At 42.8% G+C, this 22,934-nt stretch overlaps 2 protein-coding genes across 8 annotated transcripts in view; one reads left to right on the forward strand and one right to left on the reverse strand.

Moving 5' to 3' along the window:
* Positions 1-22,934, reverse strand: part of elovl6 (ELOVL fatty acid elongase 6) — a 557,878-nt gene that overhangs the window by 347,149 nt on the left and 187,795 nt on the right. The gene's annotated exons all lie outside the window — the stretch shown is intronic.
* Positions 1-22,934, forward strand: part of LOC140348922 (teneurin-3) — a 263,968-nt gene that overhangs the window by 222,599 nt on the left and 18,435 nt on the right. For 5 of the 7 annotated variants that reach the window (XM_072435086.1, XM_072435094.1, XM_072435110.1 and 2 more), the window contains 4 exons: positions 1,962-1,982; positions 9,243-9,475; positions 11,363-11,517; positions 20,785-21,306. In XM_072435086.1, the coding sequence (XP_072291187.1) occupies positions 1,962-1,982; positions 9,243-9,475; positions 11,363-11,517; positions 20,785-21,306 (931 nt within the window). The remainder of the gene's footprint in view (positions 1-1,961; positions 1,983-9,242; positions 9,476-11,362; positions 11,518-20,784; positions 21,307-22,934) is intronic. The other 2 variants (XM_072435102.1, XM_072435119.1) reach the window with 1 other exon arrangement.

Here is a 22,934-nt window from a genome sequence, read left to right on the forward strand (position 1 = left end):
TGAGAAAATAAGCTTTAAAATGATGTATGGCTTGCTGGTATTGACCACGGAAATAAAAGTGATGATGTAAGAGAATATTTGAGATATAGAAAATGTTCGCCGGCGGACAGGTGGGTGGTAACAGGTTAACACATTTCTGTTGGACTCAAAAAAGTGAAGATTTTGTGTCAATATTCAATTTGTTAATACCGCCCACCCCTCCGAGACCTTAGACTGATGTAAACTACTGTACCAAATGAGTCCAGCTCATTTCACTTGCTTCCTTCACTCTCTCCATGCTCATCCTGATAAGCTGCCATTCACTCTCGTCTAGTTTATATTTTTAAAGCACATGTTATACAGCATGTAGGGAAATGTGCTCTAAAATCCACGGGCATAACTGTGCACATGGTCTGGGCTTTGGTGGCCAGTGTAACAAGTGTCTGAATCAATATTTCAATAGCAGTGGTCAAACAGAGAGAGGCAGTATGGACAAGTGAGCTCATCTTCTCTTCTCTGTGGCAGTCTGGTCCCAGCCACAGCCCGCCTGCTCTCTACGGTCCTCCCCTGTCCTCCTCTGCCTCCTCTTCTCTCCTCTGGCCTCTTCTGCTTTCCTCTTTCCTCCTCTGCTCTCCACTGCCCTCTTCTCCTCTCCTCTCCTCTTCTCTCCTCTCCTCTCTGCTCTCCTCTCCTCTCCTCTCTGCTCTCCTCTCCTCTCTGCTCTCCTCTCCTCTCTGCTCTCCTCTCCTCTGCTCTCCTCTCTGCTCTCCTCTCCTCTCCTCTCCTCTCTGCTCTCCTCTGCTCTGCTCTGCTCTCCTCTCCTCTCTGCTCTCCTCTCCTCTGCTCTCCTCTCTGCTCTCCTCTTCTCTCCTCTCCTCTCTGCTCTCCTCTCCTCTCCTCTCTGCTCTCCTCTCCTCTCTGCTCTCCTCTCCTCTCTGCTCTCCTCTCTGCTCTCCTCTCCTCTGCTCTCCTCTCTGCTCTCCTCTCCTCTGCTCTCCTCTCCTCTCTGCTCTCCTCTGCTCTGCTCTGCTCTCCTCTCCTCTCTGCTCTCCTCTCTGCTCTCCTCTCCTCTGCTCTCCTCTCTGCTCTCCTCTCCTCTGCTCTCCTCTCCTCTCTGCTCTCCTCTCTGCTCTCCTCTCCTCTGCTCTCCTCTCCTCTCTGCTCTCCTCTCTGCTCTGCTCTGCTCTGCTCTGCTCTCCTCTCCTCTCTGCTCTCCTCTCCTCTCTGCTCTCCTCTGCCTGCCCTCCTCTCCTCTCTTCCGCCCTCCTCTGCTCTCCTTTCTCCTGCGCTCCTCTGCTCTCCTCTCCTCTGCTCTCCTCTCTGCTCTCCTCTCTGCTCTCCTCTCCTCTGCTCTCCTCTCTGCTCTCCTCTCTGCTCTCCTCTCTGCTCTCCTCTCCTCTGCTCTCCTCTCTGCTCTCCTCTCCTCTGCTCTCCTCTCCGCTCTCCTATCTGCTCTGCTCTCCTCTCCTCTCTGCTCTCCTCTTCTCTCTGCTCTCCTCTGCCTGCCCTCCTCTCCTCTCTTCCGACCTCCTCTGCTCTCCTTTCTCCTGCGCTCCTCTGCTCTCCTCTCCTCCGCCCTCCTCTGCTCTGCTTTCCTCTGCTCTCCTCTCCTCCGCCCTCCTCCCCTCCGCCCTACTCTCCTCTCCTCTGCTCTTCTCTCCTCCACCCTCCTCTCCTCCGCCCTCCTCTGACCTCCCCTGCTCTCCTCTTCTCTTCTCTCCTCTCCTCTCTTCCTCTCTTACTCTGACTCCTCTCTACTCTGAGATTTGTTTGTCCTGCCTGGACTCGATTCGAGAGAGCAGTGATTGTACGAGAGGCCTTATTTATTCTGCATGCTTTCTGATGAGAAGAAGCAGCCCGGCTTATAACAAAATAAAACAGCAGGCAAACAAAATATGAATCCAACAAGGAAAGTATCTCTTTATGGTTTGCTGGTTCTAACTCATTTTCTCTTTTCCTTTTTCCACTGCTCGTCTCCATAGAAATAAAGACTTTAGACACAGGTAGGTGCTTTTTCCTTTTGTGTCATACTCAGCATCATTTATGCTTTGGACATGCATGTACTTAATTAGGCTTTGGTCTTAATGAGAGTTTAGTCTTGCTGTTAGTGATGCACAGATATATCGGTAGTGACTAAGGTATCAAAAAGTATCGATTCTCATGGTAAAATATCAATACTTAAAATAAATAGTTTATATTTTAGTTAATTTGCTCATATATTTACTTATAGATCAGTTCAAGTTGAGCTGGAGCAAAGATAATGTAAAAATTCCATATTTATTTGCTTTTGTAGCCAATAAACATTTTCCTCACAAAGTTTGCAAATTAAAAATAATAATAATTCCATAATATAACTTTTTGCATGTTAAGATGATAGCGTAACCATAGCAACCTCTTTCTTTGTTCTTCATTGTTGTTATATTTCCATTGTAAGTTAGTCTGTTTACAAAGACACATCTTACACGTTGAGGACACACTGGGAATGACAGGGACATTGGGGAAGCTATGAAAGGAATATTTGTTACATATATCAAGGATTTTTTCCTGATACCAGAAAAATAGTCCTGCATATTGACATGATCAATAACAGATTGAAGAAATTGATTTGCCATTAGTGCTCACCCACACACACATCGGAAATGTTCAGCAGGTTCTCTCACGGGTTCAAGTAAAAAGTTGATATTGATTATTTGATATATGGACGTATCATTAGACGAATCAGATGCAGTGTTTCAAATATAATAATGCTAAGGTTCAATTGATGTATTCTTGTAATTTAAAAGCAGCGGAGCCAATAGTACTGGTAATAATAATAAATGTAGCACGTTATGATGAGGTATCACTAAGTATGGCAATATTGTACTTATATTGTAAGTGATTTTTATTTTGGCTACTTCATAAATCAATATATTCTCCATCCCCAAAAATCTTCAACACAGAAAAGCAGTAGCGTGCGGTGAGTTTTATGGATGGGAAAGCAAACATGTTCATCAATATTTAGTGGTAAACATTTGCGCACAAAAGTGAAAAAAACTAACATGCAAGTTTCAAACCCTGGTCTCCCACGTGAAGGGCGAACACCTATCCTACTGAGGACCCATATCTGTAAATAGCACTGAATAAAGTAAATAGTCTTACTTCACCGATCAATTCATTACACAAATTAGCGGCCTTTGTTGTTAAATGACTGCCTGTATTTCTAACTAACATCTAATCGTTAGAAACTTAAACAGAGCCTTAGCTACAAATAAAATGGTCTCTTGTCTCTTAAAGATAGTTTTCAAGTCTATTTGTTGAAACCTCTGAACACAGTCAGAGAAGGAAAAGGGGGGGGGAGAAGAAGAACCAAGCTTCCAGCGCAGTGTTGCTCAGCGGCCTGTAGCGGCTACTAAAAGATACCATGACTTCAGCCAAGCTTCAGTGGCAGAAGTGAGGGGAAACAGGCTTATTTGGATATATTTCAGAACAATCGGACATGCAATTCATGTAATTCAACATTCACAACATTCACATTTCCAAACAACCACTAAATGGTACATATTTTCTAATGAGTTTAAGTATAAAATAGAATATAAAGGTGTTTTTCTCAATAAGGATCTTAAATACTTAAGATAGTCCTGAAAACAGCACATAAACTGAAAATGAGAAGTTTTGATACTTCAAGAAGACAGAAGTTATGGATTCCTTATCTATCTTATTAACAGCACTTAAAAGCACCAACAACTTGCCACAGCAAACATTGCAGTCTGTTAATTCCATTTAATTGAATTTTGTAATGGCAAAAATCACGGCAGCAGTTGGCTCGATGGGCGACAATGAAATAGAGAACCAGATTAAACAATGTTCACAGAATCCTAATTCTGAGCACCAGACAAGCCCTCAAAGCTTTCAAGAGCACTAACTTTGTGTGCGGGTGAGTGACTGTCTGATCCTAAAATATAACACAGTCGGAAAATAGGTTTGTCTGCCACGTTAATTAGCATAGCCACGCAAAAATATCTAAACTAGCATTAGCCAACTACTTGAAACAAACAGCTCAACCTCAGTGTGGAGTGATTTCTGTCAGTCCACTGGTCCTTCCTGACCACAGTCATACATTTCTGAACAAACAGGGTCTTTGGGGATGTTACAGAAGACCATTCCTTTGTTTTGTGGCACAGTGAGCATGCAGCTTTCGTCCTCAAGAAGTGTGTGTATGACGACCCATGAAATTAGACTAGTGTTGTGCATCCCTTCTTCATTGTGATTTCTAAAAAACAAAAGAGTTAACTAAATGGTGCTTAGCCTGTGCTGTAAACCAGTCCACGAAAAAAGAGTGCAGCGTACAAGGCCATTGTGGAGAACATAATCACATCTCCATTATGTCGCTTGGCAGATGTGGTGTCCCTCAGGTGCTTACTCAGTTGTTTTGTATTCATGAATAAGACACCATTAGATCAGGCAAAGATAAACTGACAATCCAGGAGACACTAAATCAGTGGGGTACACAGGGCGACGTTTAATGTGGAATATTAAGTAACTGATGATTAAATTATCAACTGCGGAGGCATTAAGAGCTCTTGTAATTGATATATTGTCACACCTGCATAACAGTAGGTGACAAAATGTGAGCAAAGCCAGGATGAAAGAGAGTAGGACCGTCAACCATCAGGCTGTTTTTATGCTGTTCAAGAGGTGGTCCATAGAATCATTAACGGCCATAATGATTTAGAATACATTTAAAGGGGACATAACATGCAAAATACTGAGCTTTTTACCTTGTTTCTTAATAATTAATTTTACTCAAATGAGTACTCAAAAATGTCCTGTCAGCGCCCACATCCCTGTACTTATAATTAAGACTCCAAGTGACACATTCTAGGGTTGTAAAATGTCACATAAAAAGTTTTGAACTGGAAGTCACTGGACTTTCTATTTCTAATATTTGTTATCAATCTTGTAGTTTACAGTGAGCAAAATGTAAAAGGATGATCTGCCTTACAGTTACAGTTCAATAACTCAAGAACCCCAAGTACTTGAAAAAAGAAAGCATGCATAATCCGTCAAAAAGTACTGTACGGTAATGAATAAATAAAATACTTGTGGAGGTGCTCTGCCATAAAGCCCAACTGGTCCGATGAGCAGCGGGTCGGTGCATTAGATCCAGTGTGGCACTCCCTCACATTGCAACTGCGCACAATATAATGAGTTTGTTTTGGCAAAATATCTAATGTCAGTTGCGATTAGCTTTGCACTTTACGTTTTAATAATTTGATTTTGTTGAAAGTGAAAATTTTAAACCCCTCCAGCAGCATTAACATTTGAAAGAAGACTGAAACATGAAGTGCTAAAATAATTCAAGTAGAGTTTGTAGAGGTCTAAATGACAGGATTAGCACGTTTTACACAGAATAATATAGGATCTTTAGGTGTTTGCAATGACTTTAATAATTGTGTCTTTTGCAATTTCCAAATCATATATTATTTATCGTGTAGCTCTATTGCTGTCCATAATTCCAGAGACAATATTCAGTGAGGCAGATTCCAGAGACCAATTTCAAAACCTCTAAACATACAGACCAATATAAACCGATATAAACCTATTACGAGCGTCGTGTCAAGATGAAAAAGTTATTCCTCAAACAAGTAAATAGAATCAACTCAGTTTGACGCCTAGAGCCCGGCAAGTGTAGCTGTGATGGTGGGGAACGAAAGCACCGTCACATCCAGGCGGAGAAGGCTCGAGAGGTGATCGGTCGAGCAGTAAAGGCAGCGGAGTGTAATTGGCCGAGAGTGACAAACAGTGACGGAAACAAGGAAATATGGTCCATTACTTTAAATCTGCCTGCAGGTCATGTATTTATTTCTAGTAGTTTTAAATGGCACGAGCAGACACATCTATTGTACAAAGCTGTATGCTAATCTTCCCAGATGGTATGCCCCGTAATGGCTGCCGCTGTCTGGATCAGCTGGCAGTGAGCGCCTGTGAGCTGATGCCGGCTGTGATCTCTTGTAATGGTTTAATGTATAGATGGAGCGGACACCTGCGCCAACACCTGCTCGAGGGTCGCGTCGGGGTAGATCTAAGTGAAAAATAAACAGCATGGGTAATTCTATTGATGTGTCCTGATCAAAGCGGTCGTATGCTAAACTGCACCTCTTTGAGTCCTCGCTCAAGTTTTGGAGATGGGCCACCCTCTATCGCTCCTGACTGGTGTCCTCAGTGACATGGAAGGATGGGTCAAATAGTTGAATCTTTTAGCTCCTGAAAATTATTGGAGTATAGGTTCAAATAGGAAATGCAAGTGGGACGTTTGCGTTTGCGAATGGTTTAAACCTTCCAAATTTGAACGGCATGGCCCAGCAGTAACGCTATTGCCTCCTGACAAGAAGATACTGTGGTTGTGTTTTTCACTACCACTAAAAACATGTGCCCATCAGTCTGGGGCCAACAGAGATGTCAAGTCTCAGTGGGACTTTCCTGGTTAAATAAATGCCAATAAATCCAGTAATGCTAAGGAGTAAGAGAAGTTTTTAAAATTGGGCTAAAATGTGTGTCTAACCATGAAAATAAAAGTCTAACAAAGAGGCGTATCCAAGTCATCCAGATACGTTGAAATATCACAGTGTTATTGCAGCCTTTGGACTTTAAAAATGGACTGAATTACAAGCAAGTGATCCCCAGCCACCGCAGGTTACATAACGCTTTATGCATCCAGACAAATGTCCTCTATTCGTAACATTTGCTTTGACGCATATTGGTCGTCAAGTTTTAATGGCTCCTTCTTCATCATTTTATAAAGACGTTTCATTGGCACATTTATTTTGTCGACGCATTATCCACTTACAGACGACCAGTATTGACTGAGTGTAAGCTCCATGTTTATGAGAGGGGCTGAAAGAAAGATATTTTTCATTTCGATTCCGAACTTTTTTCCCTCGAAGTTAAATACTATGAATTAACATATAAAGTAGTTTAAGAATGTCCCAAGCTTGATTTACATTTTTGGAAATGTGTCTTATGATTCATTAGCACAAATATGCTGCCACTTGCTTAGCCATTTCTTGCCTCGCACACTCCTTTGCTGTTAACACCATGAAATGTTAACACCATAACAGCAAGTTCACTTTTAACGACTTGGAGACTTACATATTAGAATAGACCTATGCTAGCTAGCTGTGAATGAGTTGTTACATAGCTCACTTGTTTTAATATTAGCTCACTGGCTGGGTGTTGTGTTGGCTAAAGAAAACCCTAACCCTGGTGCGCCCATATTATTAATAGTAGGCATATTTGATTTATCTAGCCCATGGTTACATCAAGGCAAAGCTAACCATAGTAAAACAGAAGTAAACTAATACGACTTGGAATTTAACATATTAAACCTGACATTATTGGCCATACTCTCAAAAGCAAGCAAAACTTCCATACATAGATATGCATTTGTTCAAACAGTTTGAAAAGAAAATGGAACAACTCTAACTAGAAAATCTGCAATGGCTGAAGCCATTGCTGGAGTGTCTGCGTCTCTCCCTCTCCCCCCCATCTCCCCCTCTCTCCCTCTCCCGTGTGTGTAGGTGTGTATGTCTCTCTCCCTCTCTCTCTCCCCCTCAGTATACAATTATATAATTAGAGTATATATATATATATATTGCATCGATGTATATAAAACACAAGATAATCTTACCTCCCTCCTTCTCCCTCCCTCTCTCTCTCACTCCCCCCCCTCTCTCTCTCTCTCTCTCTCCCCCTCTCTCACTCCCCCCCTCTCTCTCTCTCTCTCTCTCTCTCCCCCCCTCTCTCTCTCACTCCCCCCCTCTCTCTCTCTCTCTCTCTCCCTCTCTCTCCCCCCTCTCTCCCTCTCTCTCTCTCTCTCTCCCTCTCTCTCTCCCCCTCTCTCCCCCTCTCTCTCTCTCTCGCTCTCTCTCTCTCTCAACTGGCTCCGTCACAAAATTCTAAAGAATAAAGTCTAAAGAATTCCGCAGACACTCATAATGCCCAAATTCATTTAAATGGGGAAAAAGTACAAGCGTTAAGGAGTTGAAACTGGCTAAATGAAAAATCATGGAAAATATAATAATAAAAAATACGTGAAATACAAGAACATATAGTGCCTGCGTGACATCACACAGACACTCAATAAACGCCCGGTCACTATTGGCAAACACATTTATCACAATCACGATACATTTGTGTGAGCACTAACTCCAGTTGGTAGAATCTTTAAAATCTCGATTAGATATCATAAAGCTAACTGAAAATTCGATGAGTATTGTCTCTATTAGTCATCGTAACCCTGCAGTAATATTCATTCATTAACAGCCAACTGTTTTCTTCTCCATTGTTCTTCTCAAAGGCTACAGTTTCACTCACATAAATATAAATAGACTCCATCTGCATGCTCAGAAACATGTCCTCACTTCTTAAGCTGATAATAAGGTGTATGATGCATATTAAGCTGTGTTGTGCTTGGAGAAACAAGACTCTGTTAATAATTTAAGAATATTACACTTTAATGACTGCAATTAGCCACAAGTGCTAATAAGACAGCTCAATTTATTTACAGATGAGGAAAAATAGCAAGAACAAGTTATTTGTATTTTTATTCACCTGTTCTTGTTCCTAATAGAATTGTATTGCCTGTAAATATGATTAGATACTGTCATTATACACAACATGCATATCTGTTGTGTAAAGTTAAATCATTGTACCATAGAACTGTGGTGCTGTTACATCACAATATAATTCATTTTGGGATACTTTCACATTGAGTTGCATTATATTAGTTATATTATAATTATATTATATTTGTGAAAAGACATGACTAAAACAGCTTTTTGTTTGTTACACCTTTTGTAATGAGAAGGAAAAATCACAAAAGCTGTGTTTTCTATTGTCAGTGCAGCTTGAAGCCTGAATTGTGATCAAATACATGTATTCTTTTGATTTTAGTAAATGTATTATGAACACCACCAGATGAAATAGAAACTGCACCTGAATACAGTTACAAAATATGTATTTTCGATGAATATAATTACTTCCCAACACTGTTTAATTCATAAAGTAATGGTAAAAACTAGCTGTTTGTAAAAAACACTCATATGCTTTATTTTAGTTAATTTGTCCCATTCATCTCATAAAAGAAGAGATGCTTTACACCATAAAAGATCTATAGGGGTTATTTATTGAAATTGCAAGTAAATGTACTGTAACTCTACACCTGTGCCTATATTTACTATATACATAATGCTGTATTTCTAACCTGCTCTATGTGCTGACTGCAGTAACAACCCGGCTCACCGGTACTACCTGGCCACTGACCCAGTGAGCGGACAGCTGTATGTGTCGGACACCAACTCCCGGCGTATCTACAGGCCCAAGACCCTGAGCATTACCAAGGACATCCAGGCTAACGCTGAGGTGGTGGCCGGGACCGGGGAGCACTGCCTGCCCTTCGATGAGAACCACTGTGGGGACGGTGGCAAGGCTCCGGAGGCCCCCCTCACCGGGCCTAAAGGTATGATTGTACTTAATGAAGATGTCTCGCTATATTGAAGGGGCGGGACAGGCATGGGTCATCCTGACATGAGTGGCAGGCAGAGGAGAGACAGATTTATGGGGACAATAGGCTCACTAATGAATACATGTGACGCATTTGGGCTGTGGATCAAGGGTAGAAGTGGTTCTATAATTACAGCCAAATAAGCAGCTGCTCTGGAAGCCGTTTTGCATTCGATTCGATATGGACAATCAATTAAAAGTGTCCTTTTATGTGTCAAACTTGACTCTGCTTTTTAGAAAGTGCGCGGGCGAGGCGTCACAGTGAGAAACGAGCGCTGTACAACCTGCCTGCAGGCATATGGCCCTCTGTGGTTGGACTGCTCACTTGCCCACAAAGTCTGGGGGATGAAAACGGCTGAGATGAATTGTTTTGCACTAGTTGTTGGACAGTGTGAATGCCAAATGCAATAGCTGAGATTCAGATGGTGATAAAGGCTTGAGTGAAGGCAATCTGAGGGAGAGACTCTAATGATGGAGTGGGTGAAAGCACAGACCAGAGAAGAAACAGCAGATGGCTCCATTTTTTCCCTCCTCACAGACATTTGGTGAACTCTGCACAAATGTGACACTTTTCATCTGTCTGAGATTCTCAGACTGTCAAATAGCCCGCTCCGAGGATTCACCGCAGGCTCCCTTGGCTCGTCAATGTTTTAGCAGAAAGCAATCTTGTGCAGACCTAGCCACAGGTCAAACCAAACCACTCACCTTCTATAGAGGCTTTTAAAGTCTTCATTGAAAAATGAAATCCTACTTGAGCGATAAGAGCCAGAGCTGACTCAGACACAGTTAATTCACCAAGACTTGAGATTTTTGACCGCACTTCTATGTTTATCTTTGTTTTGTTTAATATATAAATCCCGCAAACCCGAATGGGAACAAGCGGTAGAAAATGAATTAATGAATTGATATATAATATAACAATCCAGGTTACGCTCACGTGGCATCACACTTTTTTGGGCATTGACAGGTGGATTATCCAATCAGACAATGTCAAATCAAACATGGCGGCAAACAAGTAAAAAAGAAAGAAACAAATAACACAGAACTGAGGAACAGCACAGATTCAACAAGCAAAGTGTTAAACTCTGTAAGTCAGGGGTAAAATAAGTTAGATTGTCTGAATGATAAGGATATTCAAGAGATTTGGGAGATGAGTAGTATAAAAAATGGGTGAAATTTGGATGCTACATTACTGAAAAATAAAAACCGTTATCCTCGATCTGAATTGAAAAGCCTATTCCTTACACAATCTAATGAGCACAACATTATAATAGGTCTGAGTGAACAGCGCTCATCTCACAGGGATGTCTGTCTCCTCAGTCTGGGACAAATGGCTGCAATGACTTGACTGTCTTGACTTCCCACTTCCACGGCCGCGCTGACACTCAATCACTGAGACAATTTGGACCCTGCCATTACCATGGCAACCACCCGTCTTTCACCCCATTCAAACCAAAATTGTCTGAAGCTGTCATTTCCACTCGGCCGCTCATTCGTATCTCAAATTGTGTGCAGATTGTTGATGATTGTTGTTGAGAGAAAAAGCTGCCCTCAACGAAATAACACTGAAGAAACAAACGCCCCACCCACTGAGGCCTGTTTTCACTGTGATGCCGCAGCACATATGCACCGGATGAATGTGGCTTTTCCCACTCCTGCTTGAGAAATAATTTAATACCAGAAAAGCAGTGTTTGAATTATTGATGGATGTGCTTTTTGCAGTGACCTGAATAATGGGGAGGCAAGCTTGACACATGTATCCATCGTGTTCTGTCCACTGAGTCATGCAAGCTGAGAGCCACAGAGCCACCATAACATACAGAATGCGCTCTCTTTTTGCCAGGCATCGCGGTGGATAAGAACGGCCTCATCTACTTTGTGGATGGCACCACGATTCGTAAGGTGGATCAGAATGGGATCATCTCCACCTTCCTGGGTTCCAACGACTTGACATCCGCGCGGCCTCTGACCTGCGACAACAGCATGGACATCAGTCAGGTGAGCTGTGTGAGCCCCTCCAACCATGACAGGAGATAGAGCGGTACAAGGCGGGTCGTGCGGCGCGGGTCGTGCGACGCGGGTCGCGCGGTACAAGGCGGGTCGTGCGGCGCGGGTCGCGCGGTACAAGGCGGGTCGTGCGGCGCGGGTCGCGCGGTACAAGGCGGGTCGTGCGGCGCGGGTCGCGCGGTACAAGGCGGGTCGTGCGGCGCGGGTCGCGCGGTACAAGGCGGGTCGCGCGGTACAAGGCGGGTCGCGCGGTACAAGGCGGGTCGCGCGGTACAAGGCGGGTCGCGCGGTACAAGGCGGGTCGCGCGGTACAAGGCGGGTCGCGCGGTACAAGGCGGGTCGTGCGGCGCGGGTCGTGCGGCGCGGGTCGTGCGGCGCGGGTCGTGCGGCGCGGGTCGTGCGGCGCGGGTCGTGCGGCGCGGGTCGTGCGGCGCGGGTCGTGCGGCGCGGGTCGTGCGGCGCGGGTCGTGCGGCGCGGGTCGTGCGGGTCGTGCGGCGCGGGTCGTGCGGGTCGTGCGGCGCGGGTCGTGCGGCGCGGGTCGTGCGGCGCGGGTCGTGCGGCGCGGGCGGCGCGGGTCGTGCGGCGCGGGTCGTGCGGCGCGGGCGAATCGAGCGGTGCAAACAGGCATCAAAGCACAAACAGCAGAAGTAAAGAAAGAGTGAGTCTTACAGCGCGTTGGAAACACAGAGCGATTCATGTGAACACGGCATTCCACGCTCCAGGACACAACAAATCAGATGTGTATCAACCACATCGTCTAACTTTACTATTATTAATATTGTCAAAAGTAAAAGGCCAAATCTCCCTTGTCACTATGTTAAGTCCTCCTCTCTACCTCGCCTTCTCTCCTCCTTTCCTTCTCTCGAGTAGGAGGACTCTTCTTCCCTTTCTCGCCTCCTCCTCTCCTCCTCCTCCTCCTCCTCCTCCTCGCCTCCTCCTCCTCTCCTACTCTTCTCCTCCCCTCCTCCTCGCCTCCTCCTCTCCTCTTCTTCTCCGCTTCCTATTCCCCTCCTCCTCTCTTCCTCTCCTCCTCTCTATAAAGTTTAGATTTGGCTCTAGGATTTCCACTCATATAGGCTATTTTATCCATAAAAATACAGAGATGCATTTGGGGCAAACAGGCTGTCTGTGCTTCTATACTTGTGGAGGAGGGCTGTGTGTCCTGGGGAGAGGATGCAGAGCCTTTTGCATCTTGCTGGGATTTGAACTCAAAAGCTCTTGTTTACGTGACAGGCCCTTTCACCAACTAAACTGCAGCTTCTGTTCATTTCTTTGGGGCATGGGATTCACATGTCGCCAAAACTTTGATTCTAGGTTTATAGACCTACGGCAAAATGTGATCACTAGAATAAAATAAGAGTGTGATAACCATTTGCCGCACTCTGGTCTGTTCTATAAATAAAAATGGATCAAGAACGCCAAGAACATCTTTGACGCACGAGTTACTTCTCAGGTGTCTCACCAGGGGCGTTTGGTGCGTTTTGATGCTTACAGGTATGTGTGATTCATTTTGTGCTTCGTAAACTGTGATTGCTATGATTGAGATATCGTGCAAAGTAGTTGTAACATTTCTTATAACCTTATTCCCGGTTAGTTTTCTTTTGTGTTTTGCTTTGCGGGCCAACAGTTCATCTTCGGTGCCCGCATAAAGGATCATTCATTCAGGTTGTTTTTCAGGCCGTGTTTGAGTTGTGAGTTGTTGAAGAGTTGTCTAAAGTTTTCTGCCCTTTTAAGTACATCTTCACACTGAAGCTTCAAAGACTTCCTGCCTGATTTTGCTCCCCTTTTGAACTGCTGCCTCTTTTCTGCACCCTTCCATCAAGTAAACGTCAGAAGTGGCATCACAGAAGAATATCACCCACCATCTGTTTTATTGTGAACAGAAAGGAGTTACATAAGTGAGTTGTCATATGTTCCCCATCCTCTGCTCCTGCTTTAGACCCTGGTCGACGTCACATATTCATCTCATCCTCACATTAAGTATGATTAAAGTGGCAGATTTTAGATTATGAAAGTTTAGATGCCACGGTTATGTAAGCAGGTGTATATTAGGCTAGATTGGAATATAGATCTTATAAAATAAATCGTGATAAGTATAGTTTCAGAGAGAGTAGGTCAGACAGAAGCACTTGAAAGTTCCCAAACACATTTCCCACTTTTGCTTTCAGCGCCCTGGACCTGGAAACCAACTGCAATTACATTTCAAATTTGGAAAAAGCCTCTTTTTACGATTTTTGATTATGGCAGCAGTAGTGAGAGCTGCTCTGCATGCATCTGCAAGTCTTGGCTACATTAAGCGTTTGATTAATACTTCAGTTCAGTCAGATTTGCTTGAAATAGTTATTAGAACAAAGCTGGTTAGCACTTGTACCACTCAGACAGAGGTTTATTATGCACTGCTTAACTGCAATATCTACAAGAGTTGAATTAAATGATTGCCTGAGTAGTCTTTGCAATGCACGGTAGACTAGTCCAAATTACCTGCCTACTTGTTACCATGGAGGTGTTGTTGCTTTGTCTGGAATGTTCCGCAGTGCAGCAATAACCCTAATTGCCAATCCAATCTGATTTTTAGCAATAAAAACACATGTCATTGAATAAATGCAAGATAGATAAGTGCCAATGCCATAATGCCAGACTGGGAGAAGATTCCAGGCAGTAAACTAGCAGTTTGCATGTCCTCCAACTATTACAAGTTGGTGCCTCAGGCTGTTGCAGTTCATGAACACATGAACTTGTCACAAAGGTCACAAAGTCCTTCTGTTTTAGCCTGACTGTAACAGCTGTCAGGGGACGACAGATGAAAAGCCTTATGGCTAATTCTGGCATATTTACAGAAATGTTCATTAATATGCACTGTCCCTGAAATAAATAAATATTTGGGTCACATATCATGTATTTGACTGAGTGAAGTCTGCATCAAAGATGGTTAACATAGACGTGGAGGCAGAATCTGCATCCCCGTCAGCTCGTGTTAGAGTAAATCTGGGTATCTCAGCTGTACCCAGCTTTATGTAAAGCAAAGCATGGAAGCTTCACAGATCATTACAGTGCTGCCCACGTGTGCCGTCCCTTTTGTTGCTCAAAGAGCGCAATACATCTCAAGTTGACAAAAAATCTGAATTAAGAATACACTTTTGATTATATTCTGTTTGCTGTGTAGATACTCCAGAGAACAAGGTATAGAATTACAATGTAAGACATTTCTGCAGCAAAGGTACAGCCCTATGGTAAATATGAAATATGAATGGACCCCCAAATTTGACTGATTAAAAGTCAAGACTAAACATAAAACATTTAAATCTGTCCATGTTGCAAAATATATAACCATAAAAAATGATAAAAGCAAACAGATGGCATTGGCTGGCATTGACATTCTCAAATGATTCATACGTTTGATGTTTTTTTTTTTTTTTAACTTTCCCGAGTGTGAGCAGCTACAGCAGTGTGCATTGTTTGGCCTCTGCTTGTGATCGAATGTTGGTTGAATAGTCAGCTTATCTTAAACGCTTTCTAAGATACTTAGAAATACTCAAATGTCAGTATTTAATTGAAATTAGAAAAATACACTTTACACATTACACATTACATTAGTATAGTAATATTACTTTATGCAGAGGTGTGGACTAGAGTCAGACTTGAGTCACTATTTTGATGATCTGGACTTGAAGCTCTGACTTGAGTCGACTTGATGTGACTCCTCAATAAAATATAATCTGATACAAATTGATGGTTGGATGTTCTTTCAGTCGTTAATTTTGTCAAACTTGTCTATTTGTGATCAACAGACGCATCCAATATATATAAAATGCAAACATGAACTGTATTGTGTAATTTGGTACAAATACTTGGAGTTTTGAGCCATTGACTTGGGATTTGATTTGGATTTGAGGCTTATGAGTTTAGACTTCCTTAAGACTTGCCAAACAAGGACTTGGTCCCACCTCAGTTACAATGAAATTAGAGTCAGAAAAAACTGTATTGCCATAGCCAGTGGAGTAAGGATGTGGTTTGATATTTTTTATTACATCAGAACTGTTAATACATATTGTCTTCTCTTAAATTACATGTGAGTCTGATGTGTCCCGGGTGTGCAAATAAAAAATATGCTCATATGCAGTAGTTTGAGTCTTCAGAACGTGCGTTGGGGATTTGCTTTACAGGCGGGGCCACTTTGACGGACAGTTGTGAGGAAAGTGCTGTGACTCAGAGACTTACCCTGACAGCTCTGTGACGCTGATCAGGAGATTCAATGTTCATGTTTCTATGAGCACCATTTTAATCTAGTTAAGGCTTAGAACTGGGTTATTGGAGACTACGACTGTGGTTTCAGTAATGTGAAGTAATTTGTCAAATAAGTATCATGCTCATATTAATTCAGTTATTAAATTATCTGTCTAGTTTAGAAATCACTTTAATCTAAAATTGGCTTCTTAAATACATTGAATTGACAGACTTAATAATACACTCCTTCCGTTTATATGCACACCAGGAAAACGGGTAACAATTTTAAACAGATTTTTCCAAATCAATTTAAAGCCGGGAATTATGATTGATTCAGATCCCAATAAAACGTGTGTAGAAGTGTGTGTGAAGTGGCATTCTGCTGCATGTAACAGTGCAGACCCAGGCTGGCACCAGGTGAGAAACAGAAACACAGGATAATGTTAATGTGTTTAGACATGTGCTCGTGGATTAGCGGAGATGACAAACATGGATTAGCATTCAGCATTGTTTTATTTTGGGCCATTCTATTATGTTTAAGTGAAACAACAACTGTGTTTGTTTGCACTGTGGAGAGCAAAGAACTTGTGAGCAACGCTGTTCCTCATTTCTGAAAACTGAATGCTCAACACAAACAATTTGTTACTTATCTGTTTTTGTCAAAAGTGTGTGTTATAATATCGGTTTGTAGGGGCTGAGTGTGATGTGTGTTAATAGTGTGTTAATATTAGCAGGCCTAGTATTATTATTAGGCCCGAGCGCAACAAGCTGGCGAGAGGCCTATTAATCTCGTAAGGCCGTGCGAAGCACGGCTGCGAAAGTGCGCACGTAGTGCGCACGAAATCGAGCGCAAAGCGCTCGCCCTCTTCCAAACACTCACTAACGCACTCCTTCACTCACGCACGCCCCGTGCATACTAATTAGTAGTAGGAAAATGGAACATTACCGTTGTAAACGGGCGAAGCCCGTGCAAAAGTGCGCACTAAACGAGCACTTTACATTGGGATGCCATCCCCATATAAAGCACTCATTTGCGCTAAGTAGCTCATGAATACGTTCCCCATATCTTGCATGTTCCGTGCATATAAGCATGTAATGCAAAAATTGAACATTATTACTGTATAGAGGGCCAAAAACACAAAGTGGGCGGAGCCCACTCAAAATTAACAAAAGTACCCGTCAGTGACCAGGGACCCACACCATGAGCCGAAAATGTATAGTTTATGATATTTGAAAAATGGGAAACATTGTTTTCGCATCGGAATATTATTCTTTCTTCTTCTTCTTCTTCTTCTCGGGACCAACCCCCCTATTTTTCACCCAGTGAACATTGACGAAAAGTCACAAAAATTTGCACACCTCTAAAAATCGTGCCTCTCTACATTCTGGCTATTTCCCTTTTCTAAAATAAAAAAATTGCCGCGTCAGCGCCCCCAAATGTACCAAAAATGCATTGAGAGATGGGAAATGACCCAAAAAAAATCTGATCATAGAATCATGAAATTTGGCGCAGAGGTAGATGGTGACAAGAGAAGTAAAAAATATTATTACGGCAACGCCGTCCGCCCAACCAAATGTCGGCCATATTGGTTCAAAAATGGCAATGCATGACTTTCCAAATGTCGTACTTTTACGAACTCCTCCCAGGGCGTTGGCTCTAAAAAGCTGAAATTTGGTGAAAATGGTACTGAGGAGTGGGACATCAAAAGTTATCCAAATTACATTGATACCTGTCACGGTCTCTGTGCGGCGAAGCCGCAAACTTTAGCTAGAATTTCAGAAATCTCCCAAATTTAACATTTCTGCCGTTTGCGCAGATAAAGTCCGAATTGCGTCAAATTAGAATCTGTTGTTAAACTCTTTGCCCTAAACCTACTTGAAATGAAATAAATTAATTTGGCACCACAGCGCCCCCTACAGATTTTATATGGAGGTTAAATGTTTAGTTTTGCGAAATTATATGAAATTTGACACACAACTCAATTTTAGCATCCCCATCAAAAAAGTCAATGAGACCCATGTCATAATTGTTACGGCGTTGCCGTAGCGATGACCAAAACCTCCCATGTTATTCCAATGGGGAAATCGCCAGAACATGTTTACACTTTATACTTTCACAAACTCCTCCCAGGGCGTCAGCCCTATTAACCTGAAATTTGGTGAGACTCATCTTCAGGGGTGGACCATCAAAAGGTATCCACATTTTTATTCAAAAAGTCACGGTCTCTGTGCGGCAAAGCCGCACATTTTGCCAAGAATTCAAAATAAAATTGCTTTTTGATGGTAAAACAAAGGGGAGAAGATGTGACAGCGTCACAGATTCAGCAGTAGATGTAATAAAAGGACAATTGGGGCGCGTTAGCGCCCCCTCCTTGTGCGGCGTGGCGGCGGCGTGGCGAGGGCCGATCATTGCCGCTTGCGGCTTTAATTATTATTATTATTATATGTAATAATAATACCAATATGCTATTGTAAATAGGCCTCAGTGTTATTTTAAACAATTATATATATATATATATATATATATATATATTTTTTTAATTATTATTATGATTTATTTATTTTTATAAAAAGAATGATTTAAAAGGTCTTTTTGATCATCTTACCCTACCGCCTTCAAATGAATAAGAATGATGAATGTTTAGCCACTAATAGGCCTTTAATGTTCATGTAGGCTGTGTTTGTTGGTCTTTTATTCTCGAACACGTCCACAGTATGAGTTTGGTTCAGAGTTTTGAACCACAGCTCACACAAACTCCTCCGCTCACTGCCCTTAGGTTTAGAGACGGACCAGGACAGGACCAGGACAGGACCAGGAGCACATGGAGCACACTGATGCGATGGTCGTCTTTTGACCCGTCGGGTCAAGAAATTCTCATTTCATTGTGGGGTGGGGTATAAAATACTGCTCGCGGTATATCGCATGTCTGCGCTCCACGTGTATCTTTGCATTTTGACACGTCTGAATTTAGTTCCTCATTAGACTAATTTCTCTGTGAATATGAGTCAGATTGTAATAAAACAAAGCTTAAAGGTGGTATGGACGATTTTTTTCAGCGCACTTCCGCCTGCGTTCTCAAATCGCCGAAAAATCGTCCATACCGCCTTTAACATACAGAGAACACTACAGTCCTCGATCTCTCTGTGTGATTTACCTGTGTCTGCCTCTGCTCCTGAGCTTGTACTGAGCAGGTGAGTGAGGGAGAGAGGTTAAGAAAAAAAGACGCAAACTCCCAGTTCCTTTTAAAATGATTATTAGTCGTGCTGACTGTGTTAAAATGCATCATTGCTCAGGTGCAGATCCTACATGTTGTCAACAGTTTACTGCATTTCAATACGCAATCTTTTAAATGGACGCGGGGCAGATCAGGGTAAATTGAAGAAGTTGATGCCGTGGTGTGGGGCAGGTCAGAGAACGCTAAAATTGCGGGATGGGGGTAGAAACAAAACCTGACCCTGACGTCAGAGCGCACCGTCAGTTTGGGGAAAACTGACTGCCAACTTGCAAAAACCCGTTGCCTCTCTTCTCTTTACTCAGCCTAACGCTCTCTCTCTTATTTATGTGGTGATGAACAGCTAAAACACCAGTTTGGAGCTAATGCTAAATCACTAGACGCCTCTGAACATCTCGTAGTCACCGTTCGCACCTACATGTGGACTGGGACAAGAGCGTGCTGACGAGTTTTGGGGGGAAAACGAATTGGGTTCGGCTCTTTAGCGCACTCTGAGCTCTTTGTGCATGTAAATGTAGTGAATGAATAGTTTGCTCCCTTTACTATGCGTTATTGTATGTGTCCAAAACCATAGATGTTTCTGGACAGTAAAATCCCAGGCGTTTGTTGGTTTGATCGACAGTGATGTTCTGGACTCATCAAGCCTTCTGGGTCCTCCACCATGAAGGACTCTCCTCCTGGTGACCCAGCTGGGGTGACCAGGCCCCAGCTTGTGACCAGATGAGTGTCTGGACGGTGACTTGGCTTCAAAGCGTTTGCACTCAGCCTTCTATCAGGAGGCAACTGGCTTTCCACCATGTTTGCTGGCAGCTCTTGACCGGTCTTCCTTAGGGACGGTTATCTCCAGCATAACCATCAGCTTTGTGGTCTATGAACCACATTTAGTCCCAGGCCGCGGTTCCACAACATCTGCCTGTAATTTGTTGGGGGCCAGAACATCTGCAGAAGTTGTTCATGTGGATAATTTATTATAACATAAAATGACAAGGACATGACCATGTGAAATGGGCAAGAAGAGTGAGAATAAAATCAAATGTATTTGAGCATGTAATCTGTCTGCACATGTGCTGCCTGACCAAACCTCCTGGCCACAGAGCAGCAAAGCTATAAACAGCTATCTAACTCGGAGCATATGACACATTTAATGAGACTCATATACAGATATTGAAGAGGCAAATCAAATAACATTTTAAGCCTATTTATCTTTATGGAGACAAGCAGGTAACGCAAGATCTGTGGAGAGGCGAGTTCGTTCTAAGTAAGAATTCATGTTTTGTTTTTGAGCATTAAAAACACTATTGATTTAATGCAAGATAAATGAGTTTGATGCCATAGTGTGGAAACCTTTATGGATTTAGGAATAATTGCATTGAGTTGAAAAGTTGAAAAGCACTGACTAACTATTTTCTAAAGGTTTCTACAGTAAATATCCCATTATCTCTTTAATTGACTCATGTTCTCAATGCTTAGGCACTGAGAATAAAGCACACATTCAGAACAAATATGTCCTTGATAATGTTTGATAATAGTCACACAATAGAAACATTTCTGTATTCAGTCTTCCGGCACTGCTTGTCTGAATACAATACTTGTTTTGTATAGGTATGAGCCATACCGTATGACATATCTGAAAGGTAGAAAGTGGCTGAAAGAGAAGCGAATATTATAAAAATTGATTGACCTGATGTTGCCACCACATTGTTTTGCTTAACAAAAGTGTACTGCTGTAAAGCCCAGAGCTATATGACTTTTATAGTACGAAATGATTAACCGCAGCCTTTTCTTGTGCCTCTGCTGCAGGTCATCTTGGAGTGGCCCACAGACTTAGCCGTGAGTCCGATGGACAACTCCCTGTACGTGCTGGACAACAACATCGTCCTGCGCATCATGGAAACCGGACAAGTCAGCATTGCCGCCGGCCGCCCCACCCACTGCCCCCTCGCTGCCTTTGAGAGGGGCGTGGCAGGGGGTCAAAGGGCACTGCTCACCCCTCTGGAATCCGCAGTCTCCATCTCCGTCTCGTACCACGGAGCCATCTACATCTCGGAGACGGACGAGCGCAAAATGAGCCGGATCCGGATGGTGTCTGTGGACGGGGAGATCACTCATTTGGCAGGGGCCCCCTCCGACTGCGACTGTAAGAACGATGCTAACTGTGACTGCTACCAGACAGGAGACGGCTATGCCAAAGACGCCCGGCTCAACGCTCCATCCTCGCTGGTGGCAGCTCCTGACGGGACACTCTATATGGCAGACCTGGGCAACATCAGGATCAGAGCCATCTCCAGGAACGGGCCAACATTCAGCGGTGGCACATATGAGGTAAGACGACAAGGGTTTGTCTGGGGATCCTCCCACATCCTGTACATCTCACACATATGGACCAACCATGTGATTAATGAGAGTAGACATTTTACTCATGAAAGAGGACTTACATTTCTCAAGTCATCCATGTCTAACCCTCACACCTCATCTCAATCTAACCCTAACCTTAATTATGAAAATACTACTTTAAGTGATACTGAGCAACTTTCTGGAGGTGGAACGTCACCTGCATAATTCCAGAACATTCTTCATGGAGATAGATATGTTTATGCCACACTGTGGAATAATAAAGCCAAAGGAACAACAATTCCATGGAAACAAGTCTCCTGCCCAAGTACGAGTCAGGTTTGTGGAGATGCTCTCAGTAAGGATTATTTTTTTTTTTTTTTCAGTGCAATTAAAAAAAACACCCAAAACAACAACAAAACATTTGTGAGTGACTTGGATCTTTCTCGCCAGATGCCCTCCCAGATGCCCAACCCATGACCTTGTTCGTTTCAAATCTAAAGCAATATAATATGAATTCCTAGTATGGTATTGGACTACCATACGCCAATATCTTTATTGTATGATATGAATTTATTTTGGAGTTGTTTATCCAGAGCAAATCATTTTCTCATCATAATGTTGTGGTCACAGTATTGATCAGAAACTGTTATTTTACCTGAACATGACCAGGGATAAATCTCCATTCTCTCTAATCTAATCTCAGTAATTACACTGTCCACACTGACCATTGACCATTGGCGAGCGACGCCATGGCAGCTGTGAGACACAGTTTGGAAAATTAGCACTAATTACATTTAATTGTGAAATTGCTTCCATTTGTAAGCTATCTTATATTGAGTGTTTGTAGTGGTGCCATGTGGCGGAGTCACAGTTTGCCAAATACTTTTCTGTGGACTGAGCTTTTATGTAAATGAATAGACACAATATTTGTGTACATAGTGAGCAGGCCAAAGACTGGCTGTGAGGGGATTTTGGTGATGTGTATAGCCAATATTAAGTGCACACAAATAGGGAGAAAAATATTGATTGAAACGTAAGAGGAACTTTTGAAATTGGCACTTTGTCATGGAATTAGACATACACCGATGCTATTCCGTAACACATAGAGAACACAATTCAACCTAGAATATGAAACGACACAGAAACATCAGACATTTGTGTGGCATGCATGGGAGAAAACGCGGGGACTGTGTCAGCCAGGCCGTTGTAAGGAGCCTGGCTGACCCTCCTGCGTCTCACCCCCGCGTCTCACACCGTTTTTTCCCATGCTGGTTGGTTTTATTAGATATTCTGGAATAGGCGGGTCACATTTCTCATTGGTCAGCCTCACATCAAGGCACTTGGTATTTTTCCGTAGAGATAAAGCCTGCAAGGGGGGGTGCAACTCCCCCCCCCCCCCTCTGGGGCAACATCCTTTGGCCCATCTTTACGACCCCTTCACAAACAAATGCTGTCACACACCCGTTCTTCTCTTAGACTAATGATGCAGATAAAATATCACTATTATGCAGATAAAATACATCACAGAAATATAATCATATATTCACATTTTATCACATTTCCCTCCTGTTTATCAAAGCATTAGTCTACTGTCTCATATGCCAAACACATTATTC

Source organism: Eucyclogobius newberryi, unplaced genomic scaffold (assembly GCF_026437365.1).
Source record: "Eucyclogobius newberryi isolate DKJ021-1_F unplaced genomic scaffold, fEucNew1.0.hap1 SCAF_11, whole genome shotgun sequence".
Lineage (NCBI taxonomy): Eukaryota > Metazoa > Chordata > Actinopteri > Gobiiformes > Gobiidae > Eucyclogobius > Eucyclogobius newberryi.